The sequence below is a fragment of the Podarcis gaigeae genome, assembly GCF_964106915.1.
Source record: "Podarcis gaigeae genome assembly, chromosome: 7".
Taxonomy (NCBI): Eukaryota; Metazoa; Chordata; class Lepidosauria; order Squamata; family Lacertidae; genus Podarcis; species Podarcis gaigeae.
The window spans coordinates 20,857,514-20,877,415 of NC_139683.1; the positions used below are offsets into that span (position 1 = coordinate 20,857,514).

General features: G+C 41.8%; 1 protein-coding gene across 1 annotated transcript in view; it reads left to right on the forward strand.

Moving 5' to 3' along the window:
• Positions 1 to 19,902, forward strand: part of ANGPT1 (angiopoietin 1) — a 139,533-nt gene that overhangs the window by 50,968 nt on the left and 68,663 nt on the right. The window contains exon 2 of the mRNA XM_083749248.1: positions 18,294 to 18,449. Within this exon, the coding sequence (XP_083605374.1) occupies positions 18,294 to 18,449 (156 nt within the window). The remainder of the gene's footprint in view (positions 1 to 18,293; positions 18,450 to 19,902) is intronic.

Consider the following 19,902-nt stretch of genomic DNA (forward strand, 5'->3'; position numbering starts at 1 on the left):
GTGGAGCCTGAAGCTCAAGTGGTGGTGCTATGCCAAGAACAGCAGGTCAGGTTGTGACATTTGCCCGTTCGTTTGAAAAATGTCTGTACAGGGGGAGAGAAAGGGTTAATATGTAAACCAATAGGAAAGCCAGAGGCTTCGCCTGAGGTTTGAGTTAGTTGGTGGTGGTTAGTTGGTTGGTTTTAGTGGGTTGGTTGGTTGGGAAAGGCAGTTGGAAAAGCAGTTGGTAGGCAGTAGGAAATAGAGAGACAGTTAGTGCAGTGGATTCTTGTGTGAGGGGAGGTAGAAGAGATAGAGACAGGATAAAATAAGACTAAGAAGGTAAAGAGTAACAATGTTTGGAATGCAGTTAAAGTTTGTTTGTGTCTGAAATAAACTACACTCTTCTTTGTTAACTTGAGAACCTGACTGAGACTAAGTGATTTACCGGGGAGGACCTGGTTGGTAGCAGCGGATTAGTGGTGTATGGGTCAATAGTCCATGAGACGAACAGGGGCTCCGTATGATTGCCACACAGGTCCTTAGGACTGATGCCAGCCAAACACAGCCAAGCACAGCAGCTGAAACTTCACCCACACTGTTTAGCAAGTAGTTTGTTCTTCGCTTGAACTCCTCAGTCTTGCTGCCATCTTCCTCTTCCCTTCCAAACTACTGCTTCATGTTTGCAACTTTTGCCTGCCCAAATGATTCTACACCAGCCTCTCCCTCCAGCCGCAGTCGGCTTCAAGGCAGACCCTGAGCCACAGTCAGATCCTGCAAATAGCTGGCAGTTTCCCATTCTGATAAACAACTTGATGATAATAGACACAGGCTACTCTCATTCTTTCTCTCTGCAATTTATTCATGGAAAGATATGACTCTGAGATGCATGATAATGATAGTAAGAAGAAGAAGAGTTTGGATTTGATATCCTGCTTTATCACTACCTGAAGGAGTCTCAAAGCAGCTAACATTCTCCTTTCCCTTCCTCCCCCACAACAAACATTCTGGGAGTTGAGTGGGGCTGAGAGACTTCAGAGAAGTGTGACTAGCCCAAGGTCACCCAGCAGCTGGATGTGGAGGAGCAGGGAATCAAACCCGGTTCACCAGATTACGAGTCTACTGCTCTGAACCACTACACCACACTGGCATAAGAATCATCATCATTATATCATTTGGACAGCGGTTTCAGGTGCTCAAGGTTTTTTACCTGCATTATCTAGCTGTAATCCCAACAACACACCTGGACGGCAAAAGCAGCTAACCTTTATGGCATTGATGGTTGGCCAACCTTTCAAGGGTTGTCCCCCTCAGCCACATACAAAGAAATGTAAACACATTGCATACAAACCTTCAGCCAAGGGTGGTTTGGAAGAGGGGCAAGAAGGGCATTGTTTATTTTTAAAAAGGCAACAAGGAAGGTCTTGGCGATCAGACAGAAATGTTGGGGGCATGATACAACCTATGGCCTAGCAACCTCTGCTATTCTTATCCCGCATATTGCATATGGGACCAAGGCCAAAAGAGTGGTTTGGTGAAGGCCACCCTGTGAGTTCATGGAAGAGGCAGGCTTTAAATTAGTGACTTCCTAATTCATAGCCCAGATTTGCAAGCTCATAAATGCTCCTGACTTGCATTAGCTGCAAAAATGTATTTGGTGTATCTACTATTTAGACGAAGATGAGATTAGGAAAACATCTGGAAATGAATTAAGTAGAAACGTGTAAAACATCTATCAGATAGGGAACCCTTTTTTCCATATCTGGTCCAACCCAGATATTAATCACACACTTTTGCCTGCAAAACCTGAAGTCTTCCTTGGAGATTACTGTTTACATGTTCTGTTACTTACAATTAGTGAGCACATTTGCTTACTCACTGCCAAGGCATGAATTCAGCCAATCAGCTTCTTTTTCCTCTTCCGAATTCCAGTTAAACACAAGATCCTTCCAGGAACAAAAAGCTCATGCATTTCAAAATCCAATTTGTATTGAAATTTATCCCAGAGTTTAATAGGACACTTGATTAATGATCAGCTAACTAAGTTTGGAAGCTTGTTCTACGTTGTAAAAATAGATTTGTACCATTAGGTCTCTCCTCCCTTACAGAAAGTTATGTAAGATTTATTTGCCTGTAATTTGAATTTAATCCTGTCCGCCCTTCTATTGGTTGAGTAAAAAAGAAAGGAAGAAAGCAGCTACTCATTTCATAGAAAGCCAGAGGTGGAATGCTCTGATGAGGTCATTCTGTTCATCCTTTGCCAGTTCAGGATTATGCTGTCTAGAGTATTGCCCCACTGCCAACTCAACTGGAGCCAATTATGGACTGTGTGTGTGTGTGTGTGTGTGTGTGTGTGTGTGTATACACACACAAATATGCATCTCACTCTTTTTTCTCAATAAAAGCTTTACAGTGCTCCCAAGAATAGAACCGAGTTTAAATAGAAGGGAAATGATATGAAATGCCAATCATATTAACATTTTGTAGCCAGAAAAGCCAGTTTATATTAAATCTTTCTCGCCTTTCTTGTCCTCCAAAACAAGTGCTAAAAGGTGAGGATTAGCAAAAGGCATTACAAAGAATGGCTTTTTATGTTGGCCTTTTGTGCTGGTTCTGCTGGTCCCCGGTACAGTCTGAGCCAAGTTTCTCCGCCTTTATCCAATCAAATGTACCCCTGCATTTACCCATACTTGACATTTGCTGTTGATGACTTTGATTCTGAGCTTCATTAGTTATTTGTCTGAAAGCCCTCGCACAAGAATACGGGTTAAAATAATCAACCTCTTTAAAAGTTTCATGTTGAGGGGGGAGGGCTTCAGCATTTTCCCAGCACTCAAATTACAATGCACCGCTGCTGGAGAAAATGGGATTTGTTCCCCAACTTGGGGGCAGAGATGGGGCTGAGCTTTGGGCTGCTGGCATGTGATTGCATGGTTGTTGTCATAGGGCGCTTCTGATGTGACCGCTGTTGGAGCAGCATTGTGGAGCTGCAGTTGAATTAGACAGACAGCTGTCATTAGATGCTATGTCAGAAGTGCAATCAGTGTATAGTGTATTTGTGGTGGGCTTATCAATTTTGTATATGTTTTGGGTGTTTCTGATTGCTCATTGCATGTGCATGGTCTTCCAAAGCAACTACTCTATTCCAAACTTACAAATGGAAAGTATAATGATGGTCAACAAAAGAGGTTTAAAGACTATCTCAAGGCAAATCTTAAAAAATGTAGTATAAACACTGACAACTGGGCCGGCGAGTGCTCCAGTTGGAGAACAGCCTTTATCAAAGGTGTCATGGGCTTTGAAGACACTCAAACTCAGGATGCAAGGGAGAAATATGCTAGGAGGAAGGCACACTTGGCAAATCCACACTGTGATCAACTCACACCTGGAAACCAATGTCCGCACTGTGGAAGGATGTGTGGATCCAGAATTGGCTTCCACAGTCACTTACGGACTCATTGTTAAAACCGTGTTTATGGAAGACAATCTTACTCGGCTACGAGTGATCGCCGAAGAAGAAGAAGAAGAAGAAGAAGAAGAAGAAGAAGAAGAAGAAGAATCCACACATTAAGAACCTGCCCAATTCTGCATGTTGGTTAAAGCAAATTCCCATATATTTTTTCCCAATCACAAGAGGGATATGGTAGGAAATGTCAGTTTCAGATCCAGTACTTTTCCAAGCACAATTCAAAGTGTTGATGCTGACCTTTAACGCCCTAAATGGCCTCAGCCCAGTATACCTGAAGGAGCGTCTCCACGCCCATCTTTCAGCCCAGCCACTGAGGTCCAGCGCAGAGGGCCTTCTGGCGGTTCCCTCACTGTGGGAAGTGAGGCTACAGGGAACAAGGCAGAGGGCTTTCTTGGTAGTGATGCCCAGCCTGTGGAACGCCCTCTCCTTCAGATGTCAAGGAAATAAACAACTATCTGACTTTTAGAAGACATCTGAAGGCAGCCCTGATTAGGGAAGTTTTTAATGTCTGATGTTTTTAATATTCTGTTGGGAGCTGCCCAGAGTTGCTGGGGAGACCTGGCCAGATGGGTGGGGTATAAGTAATAAATAATAATAATAATAATAATAATAATAATAATAATAATAATTACCATACAGGGGTTGCTGCTCATCATGATGTCAGCATAATAGTAGCAATAATTTTTACAGCCCTTGAAATAATTGCTTTTAGTGAGATGCCTTCATGTATGTTAAACAAATCAGACCCAAAGGTATGCTGCATTGCAGCTTTGCCACCTAGCTAGGAAAACGAATATTCTCAAGATTCCACCCTCCACTGACAACGACCCTAGTTCATGATGTGCAAATATTTCACGTGTCCTACACCTCATATAGTACACTCCACCTTTCCTTCCTTCATCTGGGAATTCATGGAACGATGATGGCTCACTTCAACTGAAACAGAAGCACTTACGAATTTCCTCTTCATGCTTAACAAAATGGGTGGTTTGTTCCAAAGGAAACAATGATTTTTTAAAAAAGTAAAAATCCCCCTGCATACGTCTTGCACTAATGTTAACAGCTCGGGTTTTAGAAGAAAATCATCGCGGACAACATGTGAGGAAAGTTTACAGGGAAAGGACAAAACTCGTTGCCAGAAACGTCAAGCGAGGCTTCTGAGGGTGGGTAATAGTGCGGGGGCTGGTCAGCAGTTTGTCAGCCTGGAGAAGAATTATTTGCATCTCTTTTGGGGGCAGGAAATAGCTTGTCGTTGACCTCCCTGTCTCATCCTTATAGAGGGCTGCCTGCTGCTTTCCTACAGATAAATCTTTATATGCCCTAACCTAAACCTGCCCTTAACAAGTTATTCTCATTGGGGAAGATTTTAAAGAAAAACATGGAAAGCAGAGCCCATATGTCAGATCAGATGCCACTAGTAGTGTATTGGGCTTGTGTTCTTGCTGCTGGTTTTCCACCTGATCTTGCCGCTGCCTTGAACCCAGGCATCCCACCCATGTAAGATGCATCACACATGTTTCCTGACTACCTTTCAATGGTGGCACAACCAAGCTCCACTCAAATTATGGTGTTGCTCTTTCCTTAGACTTCATGACATGATATAAAGTCTGTGACCTAGTTAGAGCTGCTTCTGAAGGCTCTTCATTCCCTCCTCCAGAATTAGGATGGTCTCTGATTCAGTACCATATTGCTTTTGTGGCTGCTGTGATGAACGATAGCCTGCATCCTCATGTGTCACCCAGAGACTCAGTGCAATAAAAAGCTAATATTTCTTCTCTGCAAAGGACACGGCTCTCCGCCATTCCAGAAATAAAAATCTGAACATCACATATCAGTGTTTTAATGTCCTTGAACGTGATTTCAGAGAATGCAGAATTCCCCTTTCCTTTTCGGAAAATAAATAAATAAATTGGCAGCCCTGTTATCTTTCTCTGCTGCGCTGTTTTATGGACTTCTGATTACACTGTAATGTCTTAGCATGATTACAAAGCTGTTCCTCTGGCCAAGGCTTTTACTTGGCAGAATAATATAGGTTTATTAATGTCCACTATCTAACTTGGATTTATTGTAGCACTGAAATGGACCGCAGGAGAGTCCAGGAAAATGGAGCCAAGTAAAAAAAAAAGAGAGAGAGGTTATTATTATTATTATTTTAACGAGACTCAGATGAAGAGCTAAACAGAAATAACAGCAAGCAGTATTCTTGTTTAGCGGTGATGTCAAGCTAGATGCACAAGTGGAACTTGCTCATTGTTCATGCAAATGGCCATGTCACTCACAAGCAAAGCCTCTCAATTTTGGCTTGAATCTTTTTCAATAGCCAGCATGCTAAGTGTTTGTTATTGCAGTAACAAACCACTGTCCAAGAAAAGCGAAGAGGCACGGGCAACTCATTCTGCCCACCCCCTTCACTTTTTTTCATTCTATTTCAAGTGGATCTCACCAAAATAGAGTTCTCTAAGCACAAGGTGGCCTTTGGGGTTGGTGAAGAAGAAGAAGAAGAGTTTGGATTTGATATCCTGCTTTATCACTACCCGAAGGAGTCTCAAAGCTGCTAACATTCTCCTTTCCTTTCCTCCCCCACAACAAACACTCTGTGAGGTGAGTGGGGCTGAGAGACTTCAAAGAAGTGTGACTGGCCCAAGGTCACCCAGCAGCTGCATGTGGAGGAGCGGAGACGCGAACCCGGTTCACCAGATTACGAGTCTACCGCTCTTAACCACTACAGTGATACCTCAGGTTACATACGCATCAGATTACATACACTTCAGGTTAGAGACTCCGCTAACCCAGAAATAGTGCTTCAGGTTAAGAACTTTGCTTCAGGATGAGAACAGAAATCGTGCTCCGGCGGCCCGGTGGCAGCAGGAGGCCCCATTAGCTAAAGTGGTGCTTCAGGTTAAGTACAGTTTCAGGTTAAGTACGGACCTCCGGAACGAATTAAGTACTTAACCCAAGATACCACTGTACACCATATTGATGAAATCCACAAGTGCTCCCTTACTCTTTACAGTAGGACTCACTTCAGCTTCTTTTTCTGTAAGCGGTTCTTTATGATGGATTCTCCATGGTGGGATGAAATCCTGTACCCACTAACCTGATAATTACCCCCTAGCTTCTGATTAGACAAGCACAGAATTGCCCTGGTTCCAGTTTATGCTATGAATGTGCATGAATCCACCACGTTGCTGAAACAAAGCAGGTCTGGATTTGGTCAGTACCCAGATGAATGACTGCCCGAGAACTACATTTATACCACCTTAAGTTCCATGCATGAAAGAAAGACCGAATAAAAAAGTAAACAGGTAAGGGATTGAATCTGGTAAGGTTTTACTGGCGTGATAAACATATTAATGGTTTGTGATGTGTAATTTCACACACAAACCCTTGTGTAACATCCAAGCCTTTTTTTCTTTTGCTCAGTGGAATACAGCCACACCCAACACTTCTAAGAAATGACTACACTTGGTATTATCAATATTAAGGGCATTCAGCTTTATAGTTTGATGTCTCAGTAAAACCAAATGCAGATTTCCCTAAATTCTCAACAAGTTGAATCCAGAGTCGGCCACTAAGCCCACTGTTGAAAATACTCAGCGGCCATTTTGTTTTTCATGTGTGATTCAGAATACTGGTGCATCCTGGGTAAATGGAGGCTGCACACTTACATTGAAAGTTTTTGTTCTCAATACTTGGAGAGTTTTATATGTGGAGAGTTATGCAGGCAATCTCATTAAAAGTAAAGTTAGGGTTAAGGCCATGTGGAGTTTAATAGATGGGTGCAGAATTATGGGAGTGGAAAGGAAGACATGTACTGTAGTTTCCATTAGCATTTTGCTATTTTTATGGTGCTGTGGGAAACTGAAAATCGCTCCTTTATTGCCATGGTCATTTCTGGAATTGTTCAGTTTATGTTCTCCTACAATTATAAAGCAAGTCCAACAAAGATGTATTGATACAATTCTTGGGGAGGAACTAAAGTAAACATTGCCATCTATATGGAATATTCATCACTAAACCACTTGTGCTATACATTAGTGCTATAAAAACTGAAGACCATAAATATACCAAACTTTATAGGACACCAATGAATATGGTTGTCTAACCTTATTAAGCGAAGCTGTAATCAAAAGTAGATATTAGATTTAAATCCAGGAACAGAAGTGCCATGCATGGGAGAAATAAACCTCTGTCTAATTTTTAATTGCCGGTGACTAGATGTAGCTAATCAAGTTTTCTGGTATGTATACCATCCTCTGTTTATTTCCATGAACAGAGATGAACCATATAAACTAGATTTTTGGCTTCCTTTGCCTTTAACGGCAAAGTTAATTGCACATCGTTAAAAAATATTTTTTATTAATTTTGAATATAGGAACAAACCTACAATAAATTACAGTTTCATCCTTTCCCCCTCCCTACCTGCATAACAACCCCAACTAAGTCCACTTGGCATTAGTGTATTGTAGATGTGTCATTCTTTTGATATTAATTCCTCTTGATTTAATCTTGATTTATTTAAATCAAGAGTGAGTCTCTCTCACGTTTATTATGAATTACACAGATTGGGGAGAAGTGCAGTAGTGGAAATACAGTATAATTTATTGTAGTTAATTTTAAGAGTATTTCACCGCAGATGTTTGTTTGCCCCTGAAGATAATAGAGGGTCATACCTCCATGAAACATTATGATCTTTGGATATGGAAATTCTAAACTTTATTATCTGGGATTTCAGGAGAGCTGAACAGCAACAGTGGATATAATCTGGGTTTCACTTCTTTCATTGCTTTCAAGTGCACCCTTGGAATTTCAACTTTTGGTTGTCCATGTCTTGGAGATGTGCAAAAGGGCCCAAGAGTCTGATTTTCCACACTTCTCTGTCTAGGTTATAATTAACAACCAGGACATGGATGAAAAGCAGAGAAACACATTAGATGACTATGCAATCTGCTGAGCTATTTAACAAAAGTTTCTCCTTCAACAAACCTGAAGGGGTAGGGAAGTTTAAAAGATCTTGCAGAACTGCTGCCTTTTCCCAATTTGGGAGCAAAGTGGTATATAAATAGATTAAAATTTTGTTGTTATTGTTATTATCCAAAGGGGACTTTCCTGGGTTGGCAAACCCAATGCACTGAACATTTCTGATCTCAACCTGCACTTTGAGACTCCCTGCCTATTGAGATCAAGCAGACACCTTCACTGTACTATTTTCGGTGCCTGCTAAAAACATTCCTGTTTAGACAAGTCTACCAAGGCGCTTAGAAAGTTGAGGTGATTTTAATCGGTTTTAGTATTCTAATTTTTGTATGTTTTTTTGGTGATTTTTTTTTGTCGCTTTTATTGTTTTATCTTTTTTTGCTTTTTGAGGGTTTTTTTTTAATAATCAAGTGGTGTATACATTTCATGAAATAATAAATAAATACTATAAATAAAGAAGATGAAAAGCTTGTTAATTTCTAATTTAGCACAAGAAGGAAAATAAGTGCATTTTGATTGTGGCCATGAAAGCACAGGCAACGGCGGTTTTTCACTGGCAAACCCAATATTTTCCTACTCAAATTGTGCATATATTTTGATTTTTCAGTAGGCATTGTTGCCCTAAGGTGATCCTTATCAAGCACAAGTGCATTTGGACCCCTGCAAGCCAGTTGGATTAGAAGCAGCGCATTTAAACATCACGTACGCCAAATACAGCTGTGTTTACTTCAGTGATTGCACATTCAAATAAACACCAACTGTTTATTTGTATGTGTGATCCAGTATACATCTCAGATAAATGCTCTCAATATGTTTATTGAAATATCATGTTGAGAGACAGAAAGTGAACATGTGTGGTCAGCCACAGTTCTGTATAGGCTGTCTCCGCCCCCTTGATAAATCAGCTGTTAACTCTGAATTATCCCTAGTGAATGGATGTGATTTTCTTGTTTTTTAACAGATTATGCCGGCAATTCAGCCTTGACAGATATAAGTGGCTTCAGCATGGAGCAATATGTTGAGAAACATAGGGGCAAACCTCTTCTTTGTGGTCTTGTTCACACATTATAGGAAGCCCAACTATAGCTGACCGAGGACTGCAATTGAATGTGTAGCTAGTTAGAGAGGAATTAATAGCCACTGTCTGCTCCCTGGTCCTTCTTGCTGCCATACCCCACTGATCTAAGCCAAGGTTTGGCTTAGCATGTTGTCTGAACCAGACCCTTCAGTTAAGCTCTCTCATCACTAATTGCGAGCTACAGCCAAGAACAAGCCTTGGGTGATATACAGCAGTAAAAGAATAAAAGAAGTAAAAACTAATTTCCAAAAAGTTCTCAAAAAAGAAGTCAGATACTTCCCCATTAGTCAACTCATCCTTCTGGGAAAGGCTGTAAAAATAATATTTTTAGTGTTTAGCACCCTCAGAAAGTGTACTGTGCCAAAGCCTGTCTAACTTCAATACATGAATTGCCTTTATGGAAATGCTATGTATTCTGAAACCGTACATATTTTTTGTTTATTTAAAAAAATTCTATACTGCTTAACTACTATTGTCCCTAAGCAGTGTATAAGAAATGCATTGAGAATAGGTAAAAATTGGCCAACATGATAAAAAGCAGGCTTCATTTAAAGTGCCTATGGGGGGGGGGGTTTCAGAAGTGGATGTATCCCATCTGACCTCAGCTGGAAGGGAGTTCCACCAAACTGGGTCCACAGTACTGAATGGATGGCTCTTGGTGGATACAAACCATGCATCTGAGCCATGGAAACCTCTAACAGCAACTTCCCCAAAGGTGCAGTCATTGGGCAGGGATATGAGGGATTAGGTGGTCCTTGAGACGGGCTTCCTGGTAATGGCCCCATATATGTGGAACTCTCCCTTGAGGGATATATCTTTTTTTTTCTTTTTTCTTTTTATATATCCTTGAGGGATATATCTTTGACCTTGTTCCTTAGCAGCCTTTGAACAGCTCCGGGAAATCATTTTGTTCCCCTCTGCCTTTTAGTTAAAAGTGCAGTGGCCAATATTTTATTCTTTATACCGATGCGGTCTCAGTTTTAAATAGTTTTGAGTTGCATTACTGCATTTGCTTGTGCTGGACTATGGAGTCCTTTCACACTGCCTTTAGTCTTGCTGTCTTAATTAATTTGATTTTATCTGTGTTTCGTGTTCTAACATGGAAGGCTTCAGTCCTGAACCACAGCAAATAAATGCTGATAATAAATTATCAGCCTACCTGGTGCACCAATCAGTTTGTGAATTACACTTCACACATGCTCATAGTTCCTTTCCCAATGTTGTTCATGATTTCTTTTTAGTATGGATGCATGTACCAGCTGCCATGTGTGCTGTTGAGCTATGGACCAATTTATCGCCTTTCATCAACCTCCAAAACACACTGTATACTTAAAAGGGTTTTAACGGGTTTCAGCTTGAAAACCATTTCTTGTCATGCTAAGCTTCACCCTCTTACTGAGGCCAATTAATAGAATTCTGAAGCCTATTTGTGAGCTCAGAATCATCTGGTCACCCATTGTACTTCTTCCGGTCAAATGTAAAAGTGTAAACTACACTGAGTAATAGTCAATCAAAGTAAGAGAGAATAGCTCTTACGTTATTTACAGGCACATGCCGGAAGCCACTAACCTTAACATGCACTCATGTTCAGCATTTCTGTTTGCGTTTTAATCATTAGCGTTTGGGTGGCTTCTATAAAGATCATTTGGTAAACACCGAAAGCAAAAAAATAAAATAAAAATCAGTTACTCCTAATACACGATCTCCTGGAATGTTTAATAAACAATAATATTTAACTCTGTGGCAGTTTTATTTCAGAGAACGTTGGAGCTTTATTACATCGCTGCTGAGTATTACCACATTGTTGAAAACACAGATTCAGTGTAATGAGTGTTTACAGAAAGCAGATGCCGCTGAATTTAATAGCATGAGCACCCATACTATTATGCAGGCAGGCTGCAAGCTAACATAAAGCATAAAAAGAGCTGGCTTAGACAGAGGCTCCAAAGCAAAAAAAAAAAAAGGAAAGCCATAAAGCGAGTAAAGAAATGCATAAGAAAGCCTTTCCTGTAGAATCAACAGCCACCTATGGTTTAGTATTATATACAAATGAGGCCATACAATCTATGTTGTCACAGGAAACCATAGTTAATGGTTTACAGTGGTACCTGTAATTTGTTCTGGAGGTCCGTTCTTAACCTGAAACTGTTCTTAACCTGAGGTACCACTTTAGCTAATGGGGCCTCCCGCTGCTGCCACACGATTTCTGTTCTCATTCTGAGGTAAAGTTTCTGGGTTAGCAGAGTCTGTTACCTGAAGCGTCTGTAACCTGAAGCGTCTGTAACCCAAGATACCACTGTACTGTGATTGTGCTTCTTTGCTCTGTTTTGCTCCTCCCAACTAGCTCACAGAGGAAACAGACCACAAGTCCTGTCTTGGAACTGCATCCAAACCAGAGATTGTAGTTTGTTTCTCTCCCAAAGAAGGTTTTGCTGTACAAACCATGATACCTGGAACTTAACCCAGTGAGCTACAGTCAGTAATGTTTTCTAGGGTTGCCATAATTCAAAAAGTAAAATTCCTGACACCCGCAAAGTTGCTTTTTTTAAGAAACCGACCAAAATTGTTGACACCCCCCCCCCAAAAAAAAATAGTGATTTAAAGCTTTTGGAGCTGTTTCTGCTGCTTTTCCCATCACATTGCTATACATCTGGGTTTTCCCTGACATTTTGCCAATTCTGCAAAATTCACCTGACGCCCTTTTTACACCCAAAAACCAGGACATGTCAGGAATTTTTCTGACGTATGGCAAGCCTATGCTTCCTCTTGGTTTTTCTCTAGGTTTGTTAGTGCAGAGGGGAACAGGTTGTTCCACTAGAAATGGGTGAGCTGTGCTACAACTTACCTTGGGTTGACTGGGAAATGCTCAGAAGACTTTTCACGTACAAGATTGCAAAAGATCTAGGATATTGATTGAACTCAATATGATGTGTTTATATATATACGAAAGCATATATATATATATATATATATATATATATATATATTTGCTATATATACACATCATTCCCTCTCTTTGGATTTCTTTGTGTTTTTAATGTTTTATGGGCAACCCATTCAAATGGGCAACATATAAATAATAAAAGTATTATTATTATTATTATTATTAAAGGGAAAGGGAAAGGGACCCCTGACCATTAGGTCCAGTCGTGACCGACTCTGGGGTTGCGCCGCTCATCTCGCTTTATTGGCTGAGGGAGCCGATGTACTGCTTCTGGGTCATGTGGCCAACATGACTAAGCCGCTTCTGGTGAACCAGAGCAGCACACGGAAACGCCATTTACCTTCCTGCCAGAGTGGTACCTATTTATCTACTTGTACTTTGACGTGCTTTCGAACTGCTATGTTGGCAGGAGCAGGGACCAAGCAACAAGAGCTCACCCCGTCGCGGGGATTCGAACTGCTGACCTTCTGATTAGCAAGCCCTAGGCTCTGTTTTTTAGACCAGTGTTTCCCAACCTCTGGTCTCCAGCTGTTTTTGGACTACAATTCCCATCATCCCTGACCACTGGTCTTGCTAGCTAGAGATGATGGGAGTTGTAGTCCAAAAACAGCTGGAGACCAAAGGTTGGGAAACACTGGTTTAGACCACAGCACCACCCACGTCCCATTATTATTATTATTATTATTATTATTATTACATGAGGACGTCACAGTGATGAAGCAGATGTGTATAGGAAGCTCGAAAGCCAGACCTCAGTGCAACAGCACACTCCCTGTTTGTGTTTCACTTTTTATGAATCCTAACATTTGTAAGAAGGGGCTCTTAGAATGCCAGGTAGCATGTTTGCACTGGTATTATTCAGTAACTCAGCATTATTGCAAGCAAAGCCTGTGATATTTCTGACCTTCTATTCTAATGCTTCCATTGGTTTTCTCCCTTTTCTGAGCTGAAAAATCATCTCTCAATCACCTATATTTGTTCTGGAGGGACAGCTCCATTTTCTTCCTCATAGGCAAACATTCTCTGCCTCCTACAAAAAAACAACAACCAAAAAACGCCCCCACTACTTGGAGTTCTACATAGACAATCAAATTTGTGACAAATCTTTCTTGACCTCAGCCAGTGCAATTCATCAGCCTTTACCAGTCTGGCATGTGCAGAAGTTCATAGATAAAAGATGAAAGGGTGCTTTTGTATTAATCCCATGCTGTACATTTCCCTTCTTACTTTTTCCCTCAGTCCCTAAATCAAGGCATACATCTGGCGCATACTGGGTGCTGCTTACTGTTCAGAATGAAACATGCTCATTTCCCCTGTAGCATTTCAAGTTTAATAGAAAAGGAGCGGCAGTAGAACTTGAGGGTGTTACCCGACTAAAATGGGGAAGGCAACTTCAGAGGGCTGGTTCAGATGGAAGACTAAAACTTTGCTTAGTAGGGAAATGAGCCTTTAAAAAATGCCTTGGGATTCTCATAACAATGCAATGTAAGTATAAAAGTGATTTAAATCTCACATATGAAAAGTTTCCAGGTTGTATAAAGGAAAGTTCATACACCTCTGAGCCTCTTTCTGGGTTTGACAAGCAAATGGGGCAACATTGCACAGCAGTACAGAGCCGAGAAAAGGAATGGGGGAGGAAGAATTACGTCTGCCCTCACAAGATCTCATGGGGTGGTGTTCATCCCCCGGGAACTCAGGTGAGAAAGGAAGGGCGGAAGCCATTAAAAGGATCTCTGGTTCTTTCCTCTCAACCTCAAGTGGCCCCCTTGGGGGCTTGTTTGTATGTTTGTTTGTTTCTTTGTTTCCCTTTCCCTCATTGAAATGTTAATTCCCTCATTATGTTATGCATTGGAGAGAATTTTTGTTACAAGTGTGGGTGGAAATGGAATTGGGTAGGATCGGCATAGTAGTAGTAATAATAATAATAATAGTAATTTATTTATACCCTGCCCATCTGGCTGGGTTTCCCCAGCCACTCTGGGCAGCTCCCAACAAAATATTAAAAATACAATAAAGCATCAAACATTAAAAACTTCCCTAAACAGGGCTGCCTTCAGATGTCTTCTAAAAGTCAGATACAGTGATACCTTCGGTTACAAACGCATCGGGTGAAGCGTTTTCGGGTTGCGGACCGCGGGAAACCCAGAAGTACCGGAAAGGGTTATTTCCGGGTTTTGCCGCTCAGATATGTGCATAAGTGCTAAACCTCGCTTTGTGCATGTGCAGAAGCGCCAAATCACGCCATGCGCTTGCGCAGACGTGGCTCTGCAGCTTACGAACGCTGTGGGTTGCAGACATGCCTCCATCACGGATTACGTCCGCAACCCAAGGTTCCACTGTAGTTGTTTATTTCCTTGACATCTGATGGGAGGGCGTTGTGCAGAATGGGCACCACTACCGAGAAGGCCCTCTGCTTGGTTCCTAGTAAATGGGTCTGAGGGGAGCATTCACTAAGACATGCCCAGCATGTTAGGATCTCTACCTAACAGGAATCTCTCCCCACTTGCCTAGTGAGAACCTGGATGCCAGGCTTTTATCAAACCAGAGTTCAATGCTGGAGAACTCCCACAGAGAGCCTTTCTAAGCTCAGTGCATTGCCATTCCATCAGCAAAGGCAGAGTGGAATGAGGGACTCATCCTTGTCCTACAGCCATGCCAACCCAGCTTACTGACCGTAGTCAGTGAAAATCTCATCTGGTTTTCACCGAACTTCAGTGTCTTGTCTCAATTTATTTCACTGCTCTCATGGCCCACAGAATGTGCCTATTTAGGCAATACATAACTGGCATTGTCTTTGCAGTGTGTTGCATCAAAGTATCTCAGCTGTTATTGAATTCTTCTTCTCACTCTCCCCCCCCCCCCAATGACTCCATCTTCAATGTATTTAAGTGACCATTATTCAAGACAGTAACACAGGGAGCACAGGGTCACATTCCTGGAATTGGTTTTAAAAGGCTGTGAACTCCAAAGAAATATTATCAAAATAGCAATAGTGAAAACACCTCCTACATCTGCAAACACTCCGGAGATCCTGGCATCTGGTCAACAATGCCTATCTGTTCTTCACTGGAGAAGACATTCAGGTCTCCTGCCACTTTATGCCTAAATTCATCCTCTGCACCCCTAGCTGAAACACTCAAAATCTGACATGGGAAAAAATATCCTGCACAGGGACAAAGAAAGAACGGCTTAGCCAAGACTCAAAGACTCTGAACCCACTTGCAATGCTTTCCTCTGAATTACATTGACTTAGAAAGTTCCTAACTTCCATGGATAGTCAGTAAACCCAAGCTAGACTTTCATATCTTACCCAGTGAGTATCATCTGCAAAGTCCAATGCATGTTGAGCCCCTTTCTGTAACTGTTGTGAAGGGAGACTCCAGAAGAGGCAATCTGAATTGCTCTGTCTGCAGACAAGATGGTGGTGTTTCCATTTGCCGCCCTTTCTCAGGGCTCTCTCACAGGGCAGTGAGATAATATCACCAGAGGAGTGAGAGGCCCATCAAACTGATTCACAGACATGTGTATGAAGTTGTCTTTGCCTGCCTCTTTCCCCTTACATTCGTAGATCTCTAGGAGATGTGAGTTTTACATTTACCCATCAATTCCATTGACTCAAAAACCCTATAATCTGATAAGTATGATGGGCACTAGTTTTTTATGCAGAAGTCTCAGCTATAACTATGACTGTGAATATACTATTTAATGTAGCCTACAAAAATAAATTAAGCACATTTCAGAAATGGAGCTGAATAGTCATACCATGATGCTAATGTTGTTGTTGCTGTTATTTCTGTTATTTAATAAATTTATAGTCCACTTTTCAAATAAATAAAAAAACTCTTCACAAAGCAGTATGTAAGTACACAGTTAGCTAATGATCAAATTATATAGATGTATATGAAAAATTAATCACATGACTTAGTCATATGTACATTTGACTTTGTAAGCTGTGCACTCCTCATTTACTGTCCCAATAATAAAATACAGACCGCCCCCCCCCCATGGCCATCTGTAAAAAACAAGATGAATATATTTATTATAGCATAACCTTTTGTGGACTATAGTCCACTTCAGTTGATGCAGGTACTGGATTATAGTCCACAAGAGAAGCTTATTCATCATAAATTTGTCAGTCTTTAAGGTGCCACAAGATTTTCTTTACAAGACGTTCTTGTTTTTGTTTCCAGAGACTAACAAGGCTATTTCTCTGGAAATTATTACAATGGAGTTCTGTGTTACAATTATTCTGTGAGAGGTTATCACACTCTAAAAATGTCATCAACCGAGTACTATTTTGGAGGAAATTAATTCACACCCCCCTCTGAATGTCACAAGCCAATTGCTTGTGGTTTTGCTCTATTTCTTGATTATGAGCTTCTCAGAACTGCAATTTTGCTACTAGATGTGTAAATCTAGCCTTCCCATTGTAACATATTATAATGTGTTTTCCATCCACAACTTTGGACACTATTGGTACTCCCCAAGGCAACATTAGAGGCCAAAGGGAAGGTAAGAGTTCATTTGGCCCCAACAGACTTTATTATATGGCTCATCACATAGTTTGTTGAATCAGCTGTTGTGTAAAAGTGCGCTGGGTGATTGATTTTTACAAGGGAAGCTGCAATGAACTTTCGTTTCCGGAATGGTAGGATTGATTCCTAAACATACTGCATATGAAAGGGCTACATCTCACTGTAGAAGAACCACAACTCACCTTGTCTTATGAGAAAATGGTATGCATGAGGCTGCTGTCTATGAATCCAGGGAAGCTATATGTTGGAAAATTCAGGACAGTGTAGTTCTCCACACTAGATTCCAGTGAATGTAATGATGGCCACCACTTAGATGGCTATAAAAGAATATTAGACATATTCGTGGTGTATAAGGCCATCAATCACTGCTGGCCACAATGGCTGTTCTACCTCCACTGCTGGAGGCAATATGTTTCTGAATACCTACTGAAGTGAATCACAAGCAGGGACAGTGCTATTGTGGTTCTGGTCCTACTTGTGGCCTTCCTGTAGGCATCTGGTATGACACCAGAAAGTTGGACTAGAATGTGGGCCTTTGGCCTGATGGCAGGACTCATCTTCTGTCAGGCTTCAGGGAATCAGATCCCTCCCCTGGTGGCAGCAAAGAAGCAGATTAAAAAAGAAGAGTTGTTACCAATTAGTTTATTCAATAATCACAGCGAGAGACAAAGGAATCCAATCTCTCTCTAGAAATGGCGTTGTTCCAAGTAAAGCCAACCCCCCCCCCCCGTCTCTCTTATCCTACGTCATCCCTGCACTGACTGAGCTGGGCTTTCTGTCTCTGAGCTTTCTGTTCGGCTACTCTCACTGCACGCTTGGGAAGTTGGCTCAGGAATGCTCTCCAAAGACACTGAGTCCGCCAGCTGTCTCTCCCCTGGTGTTTCTTCTTCCTGCTGTTCCTCTTCCAATATTTCCCAGCTTTCCCCCTCTGCAATCTCTGAACTAGGTCCTTCTGCAAACCACTGTTCTAAATCTATACTGTCCTCCTATTCTTGGGAAGGTTCAGGAGAACGGCGGGCACCATTCCTCCTCAGTCCTGCCCCTGAAATCTTCTTATGTTCTGTTGCTGATTTTACTTTTGTTTGCTGTGCTGGTAGTATTTATGGGATTGTTTCCAAGCTTTGTTATTTTTGCTTTGCTTATTTTTATTTTTAAAAAAACTCTTGCATTTCACATTGTTTGAAGTCCGCTATGGAGAGGAAAAAGCGCTTATAAATTTATTACACACACACACACACATTTAAATTGCAGATGCATTTTAACATAAATATGTTGCTGCCATTTAAACTCGTTACCTGTTCTGTTCTATAGCTTGAGAACTACATTGTGGAAAACATGAAATCAGAGATGGCGCAGTTACAGCAGAACGCTGTGCAGAACCATACCGCCACCATGCTGGAAATAGGAACCAGCCTCCTCAGCCAGACAGCAGAGCAGACAAGAAAGCTCACAGATGTCGAAACACAGGTATGTTTCCATGGCTGCATTCACCAGGCCATTAACTATGACAAAACATTTCCCCCTTTACTCCCCTTTTTCTGTGTCATTTCCTCATACTGTGCTTCTCAGCATTTATTTATTTATTTTTGCTGCAGGAAACACACTTATTGATTGGTGGTAATAGCAGCAAAGGCTGGTTTCAGTTAAAGTGTTCTAGTTTGGGCCAAATGGAAGTTGCTTGGTATAGTTTGCTCTGCATGTGTTATCTCAGGCTGGACTAGCCAAGAAAGTGAGCTGCTGCTGACTTCAAATAAACAGCTTGGCTACTAGCTGTGAGCAACTGAAGCATTGAATGTGTCGAAAAGTTCTGATTGTGCCTTTTATATCTGTGATCACTTGCCGCTTTAGGCTAGCTTGGGTTGCTTTGATTTTCTCTTCAATGTTCATAGCCATGAAAAATACACTGTGCCCATGGTGTATTGCTCTCGAAGACAATTATAGAATCCCAGGGTTGTAGAAATGTAGAGTTGGGAAAGACCTTTGGGGTCATCTATGCAAGAGTCTCAACTAAAGCAACAATGACAGATGACCATCCAACCTCTGCTTAAAAACCAACAAGGAAGGAGAATCCACCACCTTCCAAGTCCGTTTCATGGTCAAACTGCTCTTACTGTCAGAAAGTCCTTTCTGATGATTAGTTGGAATCTCCGCTCCCTTAACTTGAATCCACTAGTGCAGGTCCTACCCTCTAGAACAGGAGAAAACACTCTTACTCCATCAATGCTGTTGCAGGGCAATGGTGGGGCGCAGCCCATAGCCGAGGGGAGGAAGAATCCAATGTAGAACAGAACCTGTGGAAGGCACTTTGCTGTGGGTCCCCTTGAACCTGGATCCAGCCCTGGGACATGGGAACAACCAAAACACGTTTATCATCTCAGTGAGAACTTGGCCTGAATTGTAAGTTATTGTAGGGGCTTCTGTGACGTGCTTAAGATTGCAAGTCATTTAATGTCCCATGTGTAAGTTCATGTCAAACAATACTTCTCCTGTTTGGTGGTGGTAGTGGAGGTGGGATGGCCTATGGTGTAGGCCATTCCATGTGTTGCCCCATGTGCTGGTCACACCCAGAGTGTGGTGTAGTGGTTAAGAGCGGTAGTCTCGTAATCCTGGGGAACCAGGTTCGCGTCTCCGCTCCTCCACATGCAGCTGCTGGGTGACCTTGGGCCAGTCACACTTCCTTGAAGTCTCTCAGCCCCACTCACCTCACAGAGTGTTTGTTGTGGGGGAGGAAGGGAAAGGAGAATGTTAGCCGCTTTGAGACTCCTTAAAGGGAGTGAAAGGCGGGATATCAAATCCAAACTCTTCTTCTTCTTCTTCTTCTTCTATGGTGTAGTGGTTAAGAGCGGTGGACTCGTAATCTGGTGAACCGGGTTCCCTTCCCCGCTCCTCCACATGCAGCTGCTGGGTGACCTTGGGCTAG